Consider the following 12,404-nt stretch of genomic DNA (forward strand, 5'->3'; position numbering starts at 1 on the left):
TCCCTCGACCGAGAACTGTTGGAAGATGGAATGGAGTTCGTTCCGGAGCATGGTCTTCCAGCATATTACTATCCTTACATCAACACTCCGGGCTATCTCAGTCCTCTGGTGGCTGTACGCTTATTACGCCCACCAAGTAAGTTATTTCATATTGTGGAACTAGAAATATCTAAAATTAATCATATAATTACGAGTCTCATTGCATTGGGTGCATTGACATCGACATGGCTGTTATTTAGAATATTCGCTAAAACACTTGTTTGAAATATTGACATTATTTTTATACCAAAGTTATTTTTTCTTTTCTCTTTAAAATACAAATAACACGTGATATGTTTTATTGTTAGCATCTTAAAGCTGTATCTAAGTAAATACGTAATAGTATCCCGTACGTTGAACTTTATGAAGAGGTCAGGCGACATCAAGATAATGTCAAATATCGCAAACCTCTTGGACAAGAGGCTTGGAATTTATTACACATAAAACAATCTGCGAAGGTTATTAAACCACACATACACACGAATGTAATGTTATGTTTATAGTAGGTTAGGTTAGGTTAGGTACTAAAAACAGAAGTCAAAACAATTGTAATCATAAAAAGAGCGCTTATTGTAATTTTATTGATTACAAAAAACCATCACGCTGTTAACCTATCTAGATAGGTAGCTTCAAAAACGTTTATCGTGTAATGGAAAGAGTCAGAATGCATTGCTAGTAAATGTAATAATTATTTATTAAATTTACCTTGACATGTCCTCTAAAACCTTTGTCTCGATCTCTTTGGTAGGTATATTTACCTATACATAGGTATATGGTATATGGAACCTATATTCGCGTGTAACAAATAATGCAAATATTTGCTTTTAGGCGGTTTTTGTCGTGTTGTTGTTAGACAAGGAACTAACGTACTGTGTATACAGAACCATGCCTACACTACCTAGCCATTATATTGTTTCTTTAATCTACGTATATTGAATGCGTATTGAGGCTCTTTCATATGTACCTACCTACTATACTTCAGCCTGTTGCCAAGTGGTCTCTGTTTCTCTGTAATCTTGTTTGCCAATAGCGTAGTAAAGATAATGTGGGGCTTCAAATTGTCGTTTGATTGTGCGTGCGAATGCAATATACATTAACATACAACCTTCATGTTATTTTTTGTATATTCTCTGGCTATTTATATCACAAGGGGAATTATCCCTTAGCCTTTTTTCTGACCGTTTTTATTGGTCCAACCTTCAACCATTTTAAAGGCTTCGCCTTTTCTCGTAAAATATTAATCGGTATTTCCGACTATATTCTCGTTTCGCCTTAAGTAATAAATAAAAATTAAATGTGATTTTTTTTTTGCCATACAAATAAGAGGAAATAAATTTTAAAAGTCGATAGCGACTGTAACATAATTCATTAAAAAAAATAACCCATAATAATGGGTATGTAGCCCTTTAGCTGAGAAAATAGCAAACCACCCGCTTATAAATGAAATTATTTATGAATTGACTAGGAAAAACCTGCCCAGCGGGACACGGATTTAATTCAATGGTTATTAATTTTATTAAAAAAGAAATATTGGTTTCCCTAAGTGCTTGGCCATAGTGGCGAGCGTTTTGCGGCGCGGCGCGGCGCGGGCGTGGTGAACTCAAGCTTATGGGTGTAGTGTCCATAGTGACCGCGCCGGAATACGCTTGCCACTATGGCCAAGCACTTTAAGTTGGCATTAAAATAATAAAATCTCTCAAAGGGTCAAGATACTGAAAAATGATTAATGTCACAAATTGCTACCAACATATTTTGCAATTTCTGATAAGATTTATGTTTGCTAATGTTATACCCTATGGTTGTATATGAGATCAGTAATAAGACTTTATGTAGTTGACTGTGGTTTATTATAGATACTTATAATACTGTGGTTAGAGAGCGACTGTTTACTAGGAAAGGCAAATCTAGAATGACTTGCCAAGCTATGTGGGTATGCAGACAACTGTAGATATATTGTTGTTACCAACAATATACCTACATTCCTTACAGATCACGTGTGCAATAATAGTTATTCATTTCATTTCATGTTTCATTGAATTTCTCTAAACTGGAAATACCTAACCCACATAAAGTGACATAAAATTATTTTCCAGAATTTAAAAATGCATTTATACAATTATAAAACGAGAGCAAACCTTACAAAATGGAAAACCTTTCTTTTAAATAATAGAGTATGAATTGGATATGCAGGAAGAAATTGCCTTAAGGCATTATGCCCGCCCTTATGCATATGTATATAAAGTGTTTAAATAAATCAATTATACAGGTGGCCCAAAAAGCGACATCCAAAGGTAAAATATAGGTGCCTCATCAATATGACCCCTAAATAGGGGAATCAGAATTAACCCCATGTATATTCCGCGATTTTGTGTAGTTTTCGAGCATTATTTTTTTAGAGGGTTTTTGAAAATTTTTGACCTGATCGGGTTTTTTTTATTTTTAATTTCTGGAAGGTCTTTTCAGGATTTTTTTTTGTAATTCATTTTCTCAAAATTTTACTTTCACGCATAAAATAATCAGCTTCGTAACATTAATGGAAGCTACAGACGTTTTGACCTAAAACGCAGAATTTAAGTTCGAGCAAGTCAGACTTGAACTTTCAACTTAAAATTAATAATCTAAAAGGGCAATTCCTTAATTTTTGAGTCATTTCAAAAACTGCACTAGTCACTAACCTTTTGTAATAATACAAAAAAGTAGTACTTAACGGGCTATTATTTTAGTGAGGTGGAAAATTCCTTAGGATAATTATGATAGAAAGTGTGTAAACTAACAAAAAATAACTGTTAGAGATAAAATGGCGACACGATTAGCAGTAAACACAAGGTGAGAATGAATGAGGAATTTTCCACCTCAGTATCTTTGAAGATGATTTCAGCGAATAATAGCTTATAAAGTACTACTTGTTTGTATTATTACAAAAGCTTTGATTCTAGCGCAGTTTTTAAAGTCACTGAAAAACAAAGGAATTGCTTTTTTAGATTTTTAATTTTAAGTTGAAAGTTCAATTCTGACTAGCTGAAAATTAAATTCTGCATTTTAGTTCAAATTTTTTGTAGCTTCCATTAACACTTTGTATCTGGAGCCGTGTTAACACGTGATTACATAACCACGCGTTGTGTCCCGGTCCCGTGTTTTCACGTGATTTACCAGTTGTTCAAAAAAGTGCATTTTAATGACATCTAGTGACTTTTATAAGTACTTTTTCGCTGCTGGTGAACTACGTGAAAACACGGGACCGGGACACAACGCATGGTTATTATAATCACGTGTTTACACGGCTCCGGGATACAAAGCACAAAAAAAGGAGTGAGACACTGTAGATATACATTGGCTCTCTATAAAGGCCAATGTTGGCAAAACTATCATACAAAAATGACTTTTTAATTTGTTTCAAATAAATGTGAGGAGTAAGAATTGATTTAACTTAGTATTTTCATAATTATGGCACGTTTTAGAAACCCTTCACAAAGCATGAAATTTCAAAAAAATGGGCCGGGCACAGGGTAAATTCTATGTGTATTCGGCCGGTACTCAAATTGTTAATGTTACGAAGCTGATTATTTAATTCGTGAAAGTACAATTTTTAAAAATTGTTACAAAAAAAAAACTTTTCAAAAATTTCAAAAAAATTCATGAAAACCGATAAGGTCGAAAATTTTCAAAAACCCACTGAAAAAATCATAACTCGAAACTACGCAAAATTGCAGAACATACATGGGGGTGATACGCCTCAATATGAGGCACCTAAATTTTACCTTTGGACGTCACTTCTCCGGCCAACCTTTATAAATAGAAAAATTGTTTGTGTAATAATCCGTAAGCGTTTATTAATGAAAATGCATGGGTACTAGGTACATACAGACGTAGACAGTACGCAAAAACTTACCCCATATTAAAGGAAAAATATTTTTACTATACGTACCTTTTGAACTTCAGACACCTTACAAAAAAGAAAGTTGAAAAAAAAAAAAACTTTTTTACCGGCAGAAGTTTACAGAAAATTTGAATTTTTGTGTTAATTTATTAATATTCTATTTGGTGACACGATTGGCATGACGCTATTTGGTTGTACAAAAATAAAATGTTTTTATATTTTTGCGTGGTAAAAAATTTATTACAGTTAGATGAAAAGAGAGAAGTTTATTGTTTTACTATAATGATGCTTAATAATAATTAATAAATAATAATTCCCTTTCCGCACCTAATGGTGTATAGGGCACTGCATTGGTACACCAATCACAGTGTATCTTGGTCATTTTAGTTACATATAGGTAAGATGATCAGTCTTACGCTTCAGGTACCAGTCCAGGGACTATGAAATATTCTAGTGTAAAAACACCTTTGTAAATAAATATTTCATGTCAACCATGTCGGGAATCGAACCCGAAATCTCTTGCATGGTAGGCAAACGCGCTGACCACTGCACCACGAGGCTGGCATTATTTATTATTATTACTTTTACCATTAATTTCAGCAATTCAAACCAATGGCGTTGGACATTGACATATTCATACACATAGATATGCCCTGAGCCTTCAAAAATGACGACACTTAACTCGTGCCCAAACGCTTAGTCATGCTCAACGCGTATTTAGCCGTTCAGCCGGGCGTGTCGTTTAGAATCGAAACCGAAATGCCTGCCAGTGTCATGAAAGTGTGTGAAACCCTTTCGGATAAGCAATGTAAAAAGGATTGTGTAATATAAAGATTATGTTTTGTAAACGCCAAACTACGCCTAGCGGCACAATTGCGAAGCTAATTACAGAGATGCACTGATAGGAATACGTTTTTAAAATATAATAAATATCAGTTGATATTCTAAATTTTTTCATTCCCCAAAATCCAGTGAAACAAATAAATGAGTCGAAATTATAAGAAAGTTGAGAAAAGAATCTGATTGGGTTCCACCAAAAGCGAACATTGATTGTTAACGTTAAAATACAAACTTTTATAAATACGAAAAATGAGTACCATCCAATTTTTGGCATATGCATGATCGTTGAATGCAGCCCTGGTATAAATAAACAAACATAGTAATTATGGGTACGTTTTCGTGTCACTACTTTTAAAAATATTTTAATGGACTATACATGAGTTTGATTAAAATATAAAACCCGCTTAAACTATTGCTATAACCGCTGCACCTATTGTACATAGTTTTACCACACATTGGCCTGAGAGGTTGCATTTCAACAGCATTCAGCCTACTTTCATCCTTATTTTTCCAAATCCATACTTCATACATCAGGGTAGGCACCAGGACTCCATTGTGAACTGCTAATTTTGCTTCCTGCTTCAAACATTTATTTTTCAAGGTTGATTTAAGTGCACCGTTCATTCTGTTCCCGGCAGTCACCCTCCTTTCAATATGTTTCTCAGTCATTCCATCCCTAGGAAACATACTTCCCATATACACAAACACAAATTCCTCTACCTCTTTCAATATAACCCCATTCACAGTGATCTCACATTTAGTCATATTTTCATTTGTTTTAAAAACCATCACATTCGATTTCTCGGCATTTATCAGCAAATTTCTTCCCTTGCATACATTGAAGATTTTTTTACCAAGAATTGCAGGTCCTCCTTGTCGCTATCAAGAAGCATGCGTCATCAGCATATAAAAAACAATTGACAGTTAAATCATCCATTTTTGCTCCTATTCTTTAAACCTTCCAGTTCTTTCATACAGTTATCTATATTTTATACGTTGAATAGCCATAGCGACATCACACGCCCCTGTTTGTTGACTCCTTTAAGAATGTCAAACCACGGTGTGTATGATTCATTTACCCTAACACATGCTGTGCTCTCCTTATACAGAGAAGCAAAGATGGGAATCTGTAAATATATTGCTGAAATACATTTCATTCACTAGTGTTTTTAACATTTATCTGCATCTAGATGCAGATAAATGTTAGTAGAAGATAATAGTGAGTAGGTAAGTGCATAGCTGGTAAATTCATGAGCTATAGATGAGTGTGTGATCGAACTCATCCAATCAAACACCATCTTCAGATGAGTGAAGTAATGGGCAATAGGTTTTATGCTATATTAACTCGCTCACCGAACATAAAATTATTAATCTGTTCCCATTTGTTTATCATCAGAGACAAAATTAATGTTAGTAATAAAAATATTATTTTGTTTCAGTGAACCGAATTGTAAACATCGAATGTCGAGCGTGGGCCAAAAACCTTAAGTATGTCGGAGGACACAGAGATCGTCAGGGCTCTGTACATTTTGAGGTTATGATAGATTAGTTCTGGGAAATATGTTAACACATGCTTTGTACACCTATAATACCTGATACTCTTACTTTTGATACATCAACAAATTATGCAGGGGAACATGGGTAAGAATGAGCCATAGGGAGGAGTGAATCATTGACCATACGACAGTGAAATACCATTTGAAACGTGTGAAATATGATTTGAAACGTGTCGGATAATTGTGCTCGTCCAGTACATTCAATTGTCTCTTGGATCTAGTCACAGGTGCATATGCTCACAGTGTCATCCGTGCCTTTTGATGCTTGAGTAAAATTTATGTCGTTTTTATAAAGTGTTCGACACCTTGTTGATCAGTTTTACACAATGCGAAGTGATCCAAAAGTAGGTTATAAACTATGTAGTATCTATAAGTGTGTGGTTGTGATTAATATTACACATAACATCTTCAAAAAAAAAACTTATTTTGGATGTTTGAGAAGTACAGAACCAATTTTAATTGGGAAGGATTGAACCATAGTTGATTCCTACCCTGCAGTAACTTTTATGTAAAAAAAAAATTGTTGCATTATTTGTATTGGTTTGCATGTAACAACAATGCCTCGATAACAAAAAATAAAAAAATACATGAACTCTAAGTACCGGAAATAAAATGAAAAATGCACTGATTTGAATAGACAGGAAAAAGTGTAAGAGAAGCAGAAAAAATATGTAATATTCCATATTCCAAACACAAGAGCCTGACTCTTTTTTGGCAAGTTTAACCTGAAATATTCTGTTTTAATTTCTTTATGTACAGTTTTTCATGTTAAATTAATTAAAATAAATAAAAATATCTGTCATAACTAGAAGAAAGTACAGTTTGGTGATAATGACACACTTGGTTCAGGATAACATACATAATATTATATCCCCTACTTGGTTCAATTCTACTCATACACGGATAGTAATGAGCCGCCGCCTTGCTATATTTACTTAAATAATATATAAATTTTACACATTACGAAATTCGTTTTAGTGTTTTCCCAAATGCAATAAACTTAGCTGACGTAAGCAATTTACTCTGCTGATTAATCTTTTTCCCGAAAGGGAAACCTAAGACAACCATTTAAAAAAATATAGTTTTTCCTACCCATGGTCCCCTATGTATGAGAGAATCATAAAAACAACAGTGTTTGTTATTTATAATAATATTGCAATAACATGCTTATTATGTACATACATGTTACATTTAAGTCTGTCAAAAAGAGTTTAAAACAATCAATATTATAACTGAACTGATTTTTATGCTGGCATCAAATTATAAGTGGCCTGTTTTGTGATTGGATATGAAAAGGTCATAATGTTCCATTATAGTACTGATGTTTTACAATAATGTATGAGGAAAGCTATAAGAACATCAGCATCCTCCGTTATTTTTTGACAGACTTGTACATTTGTTTTAAAATCTTATTAATTTGCCAGCTAAATCTGTAGATGATAAGTACAGGAAAAAAGTTTATAGAGTATCAAATATTATAAAGCACTCAAGGATTTACTCCTTACGACCTTACTCCAATTGTGATAAATCTAAATAAATTATTACATATGTTGTGTTTAGCGAGAAAATTATTTTTTCAAATATTTTTTTAAAAATCATAACTTCTAAAAAATCAATATGTTAGTATTTAAACTGCATATTACTTTTAGTATAGAAACAAAAGTGATGAACATTATTTAATTAAAAGCGTTCAAGTGTTTTACATACATCAGTTTCAATAAAATGGATAATCAATGTTTTTCAATAAAACAGAAATCCATTTGCTGAGCAATTATGTAACCAGATATTCAACTGGTTGTAGACAGTACCTTAATATGTACATATCACATTCAAAACAAAATAAAATTAATTAAAATTAGTTTTGAGTATCTAATTTATATCCAGTATTTTAATTATTTTAAGTGTTGTATTTTGTAATTTATTTTTTATAATTATGATAGTATAATTAGGTATATCATAATAAATTTCATAGGTAATACTGTACTAAAGTATAATAAATTATTAATTTATACTGTTTCACAAAATGCTTTGTTATGAAAGTGGATATTTTCAAAAAAAAAATTTTAACCGGTATAAATTGATTTTCAAATGGTTTTTTCTATTGATATGTTTTATTAATTTTATAATGATTTAATTGATGGTAAAATGTTTTAAGACTTCGTTGTAAGAATGCATAAATTCCCAAATACATTAAATTAATCACCATTGTGGTTACAATATATATTTTAATAACAGCTCATTATATTATAACAAGCTATCATATATTATTAAGAAATAGTTTTTTTTACTATGGATAAAAGTGTTTTTTTTTTCTAATATTTTAAATAGTCAATTAATTCATATAGAACATTTTACTTGATTGCATTATCATTATAGAAGACATGCCCAAAAGACCATTAGATATTTAGAACCTGATTTTTATTATATTGTATCAAAATAATATTTAAAACTACACACAATTGTCAAGTAAAATTAACCAATGGAAAAATTATCGAAGAAAATTTTCGAATAGAAATTAAATTACAACTGACCCATATTGTTATTATTTTATTTAATCTCGGGGCTTCGATTACAAATTCTATCTTCATCGGTACCTATATATCGAGACGGTATAAACTAACATCGATATTTATGTATGAAAATGTGTATGTTTGTATGAAAATTTAAAGTATCTTCGTTAGTAACCTGTAATTGAACATGTTTAGAAAAAAAACTAATCATATTCTATTTTTCATACAGAAAACTTAATTTTACTTTGTAGATAAATTTTAACTTCCTATTAGAATATGGACCCAGATGTACATTAGAAAACCTCACATTCTTCTTAATAATCCTATTACAAAATGGTATTACCTACAATAAACAGCCATTTGAAGGGTACATGGCTAAAACGGACTCATTGCATGTTTTCGAGATATTAATGTCAATTATTCTCCTGAACAAAATGTGACTTCCTGTCCTATAAATTTTAAGAATTGAACATAGGGTTTTAAAATTGTACGAATTAAACATAGGGCAACGATCTCATTTTTGTCAGTTGAAGAAAGGCATTTAAAAAAAAAATATAAAGTAGACGTTTTTGTTTGTTTTATTAATTACATCAATTGAAAATCAATTTTATTAAATAAATGAACCCAGTGTCCAACAAATAAGGTTTTTTTCTTTTTTTTTTTGCTTTCTTGTAAAATTTATTATCTGTTAGTGTTTCTGTTTTTACCGTGCACCCTTCATTTGATATTTTATATTTCCTGTAGTAATTTTGAATGCTAATCTCCTTTCAATTGAAGAGTAATTGTAGTTTAATTTTCGGCACTAACCCTCCCATATTTTACACACAATTCTACAATTTATTTCTAGATCTCAAATTTCACTTCTAGTTTTAAAATTCAGCCAATTAAGAAAACTTATGCACAAATAATGTAGCACGCATATATTATATAATCCATATTATACATATGTACACATTTCATTTATGATAATTAGTCATAATTGAGTAATGTTTATTTATAGTTGGGTAAATATTAATTTATAAATCATTTGTAGGAATCAAACTGTTTACTGTAAAAAACTGTGTAAATGGCTCGGATTAATAAAAAATATTATTAGTGTTATGCCTATAAGGTATTATTGTTTGTGATTTACTGTATTTTTATTTTTATTTAAGTCCTATTTCTAGCATACAAAAACATATAGAATTAAAAAACAACTTTGGACAAATTTAGAAAAAAAAAATTAAAAGTTTAAAAAAATTTGTATATATGTGTTATTCATGTGTATATTTTAAAAATTATTATGTACGTGCATGTGCATTGAAATACTAAAATAATTATTCGCCAAGGTTTTGAAACTTTATGACTCATACACAATAATTTTAGGTATTGAAAATAATATTTTTAGTTTGCAAGTTCGGTTTAATTTTATCAATTTAAAAAAAATTAGGTATTGATTAAAAACTTGTGTATAAATTTTCACTTAAATATTGAGAAGGTTTTAAACAATACATTGTTTAAAAAATTATTAGGTGTAAGATACATAATTATTTTTTGACTTAATTTTTGTTAGATAATAATATTATGTACATACAAATAATTACAATAGTTTTTTTTATTTTTCAACTAATATAAATTTCTAGAATATTACAATTGTTATATACCAGGTTACAGTCATAACTTGAATATTATTTTAAATACATAATCATTATATTTCAATTTTTACCTTATGCAACCATTGACGTGAATAAACTAAATTTGTAAATATATAAGTATTTAAATAAAAATAAACCGTTTAGATAAACAAAATGTTTTATTTCAAAACACAAAGGATTTCAAGGTTAATACAATATAATATATTGAGGTTTTTGTACAAATCAATTAGAAAAAAAGTATTTTATTTTATTTTACAAAAACTCTCAAATACAAATACCACGGGTATGTTAATTCAAATACTTTCATTATCATGTCGTACATATATTTGCACCAAGGTTTCCACTACATCATTTCCCTGATTCCATAAACGACATGATAGTGTTAATAACATGTTTTCATCTAAAAATAAAAATAAATATTTACTGCCATGTATTCTATTGTACTCCTCCAGTGTAAAATAAGAAGGATGCATTTACTTCTAAACATTATTTGAGATGTCGACGGGAGATAGACAGGTTTGATTTGAATTAAACTTACAATTTAGGCTTGCTATCTGAATAGCAACCAAAGGCAAGTGTTGGTTTGATTGTGTTGTATAAGGAAAATAGAAAACATCAATACCCTGAAACAAAATTACATAGAATGATTGTTAATAAACTTTACTACAGTTAGACGAGTTAAAAAAAAGCACTGAGATGGTACTTGTACCATCTCAGTGCTTTTTTTAGGTAGGTAAGTTTTAATCATATTTACATATAATATCAATAGATATAATAATGTTTAATTTAATTTAGTTTCTTAAAGTTCACCAGTTAATACAGATACTAACTAACCTGACTAGGAAAATAATTAATGCTCTGAAGATTATCTTTATCCCATAAATTGTAGCCCTCGCACGATATCCATAATTTCTGTAAAATTTAAGTACAAATCAAATAAGTCATTACAGCTATCGATTTGCACAGTGAGTTTTTCTGGGTTGCATAATTGCAATGTGTCGTTCCCACTCTTTTCTGATGTTTTGGATCGCATTACAGTGTCAATTATCAGGGTTAATTTAATATTGAATTATTTGGGATTATTAAAAACTAGTTATAAATAACTGTTGAAAATAAATTAAACTGTAATAGTAGAGCAGGGATCAAACCTCACCACTAATATGGTTCTTCTGATAATAAAACAATTCAACTTTTCTCATATCTAACTTTCAATGATTACATATTACATTTTTGGATGATACTAGGTAATACGAGTATATATATATAAACATATTGCATATTAATCAGTAAAATTGCTAAACTATTCTCCCAACTACCAAGTTTGACCCAATTGGGATGAAATATTTTCAATATCATTTCATATTTTCTTCAAGCAGACAACGATTGGACCCATTATCTTCATGAATAGAAAGTTGTTTGTACCGATATTATTTCAGTAAATAAATAAATAGTTTACTTCCAAAGTAAAATCAAAAAGATACCTTCGAGTTTTCTCTTTTAATTAGAGACTTAATATCATCGGGCATATCAGCTGGTAGATTGGAATCTTTAGTGTAGGGTTTTGGTACCCAATCCAGTTTTTTATTTAATTTGACATAAATACATGGAGAACCAGATGTATATCCATATGGGTGTTTTCCACATACATCCAACGAGGACACATCAAATTCACAAGCTTTATTCTCACGTAATGCCCTCATAGAAACCTCAAAGCTTGGTGCAGTTACTATAAAAAACTATCTCATTTTGCATGACAAATTGTAAGCATATATTTATATCTAATAAATATGTACAAATTTATATTATTTTAAAAATCTGAGCATTATGAATTGGAATGTTCACTAATGAAACAAAATAAATTGATGTGGGATGTTACAGTCGGATTGTAATTTTAGCTGGATCACATATTGGCTAATCAAATTACAAAACAGCTCTGTATTGTAAAAGA

General features: G+C 30.4%; 2 protein-coding genes across 3 annotated transcripts; one reads left to right on the top strand and one right to left on the bottom strand.

Moving 5' to 3' along the window:
- The first annotated feature begins 8 nt into the window (after positions 1 to 8).
- On the top strand, positions 9 to 6,932 carry LOC148270712 (sodium/potassium-transporting ATPase subunit beta-1-like). The gene is made up of 2 exons (XM_088242275.1): positions 9 to 136; positions 6,196 to 6,932. The coding sequence occupies exons 1-2, from the start codon at positions 31 to 33 to the stop codon at positions 6,303 to 6,305; spliced, it is 216 nt and encodes a 71-aa protein (XP_088098401.1). The 5' UTR covers positions 9 to 30; the 3' UTR covers positions 6,306 to 6,932.
- LOC148270713 (sodium/potassium-transporting ATPase subunit beta-1-like) lies at positions 6,255 to 12,254 on the bottom strand. Of its 2 annotated transcripts, XM_088242273.1 has the most exons (4): positions 11,938 to 12,250; positions 11,291 to 11,368; positions 10,995 to 11,079; positions 6,255 to 10,856 (listed from the first exon to the last, which is right to left on the bottom strand). In XM_088242273.1, exons 1-4 carry the CDS (start codon positions 12,154 to 12,156, stop codon positions 10,750 to 10,752), a joined length of 489 nt encoding a protein of 162 aa, XP_088098399.1. In that variant the 5' UTR covers positions 12,157 to 12,250; the 3' UTR covers positions 6,255 to 10,749. The 2 variants fall into 2 exon arrangements, with proteins under 2 accessions (XP_088098399.1, XP_088098400.1); XM_088242274.1 differs by lacking the exon at positions 11,291 to 11,368 and having other exon boundaries at positions 11,938 to 12,254.
- Positions 12,255 to 12,404: the final 150 nt, after the last annotated feature.

This window comes from Micrasema longulum, unplaced genomic scaffold (genome assembly GCF_059751315.1).
Source record: "Micrasema longulum isolate JH-2025_06_02 unplaced genomic scaffold, ASM5975131v1 h1tg003553l, whole genome shotgun sequence".
Lineage (NCBI taxonomy): Eukaryota > Metazoa > Arthropoda > Insecta > Trichoptera > Brachycentridae > Micrasema > Micrasema longulum.

Bases quoted from the DNA above. Each gene is read 5' to 3' on its own strand.
- LOC148270713 (XM_088242273.1), bottom strand. From the start codon at position 12,156: ATGAGGGCATTACGTGAGAATAAAGCTTGTGAATTTGATGTGTCCTCG. The intron at 11,080-11,290 runs GTTAGTTAGTAT...ATTTTGTTTCAG, and splicing joins TTAATTATTTTCCTAGTCAG to GGTATTGATGTTTTCTATTT. The intron at 10,857-10,994 runs GTAAGTTTAATT...TTTTATTTTTAG, and splicing joins TCAGATAGCAAGCCTAAATT to ATGAAAACATGTTATTAACA.
- LOC148270712 (XM_088242275.1), top strand. From the start codon at position 31: ATGGAGTTCGTTCCGGAGCATGGTCTTCCAGCATATTACTATCCTTAC. The intron at 137-6,195 runs GTAAGTTATTTC...ATTTTGTTTCAG, and splicing joins ACGCTTATTACGCCCACCAA to TGAACCGAATTGTAAACATC.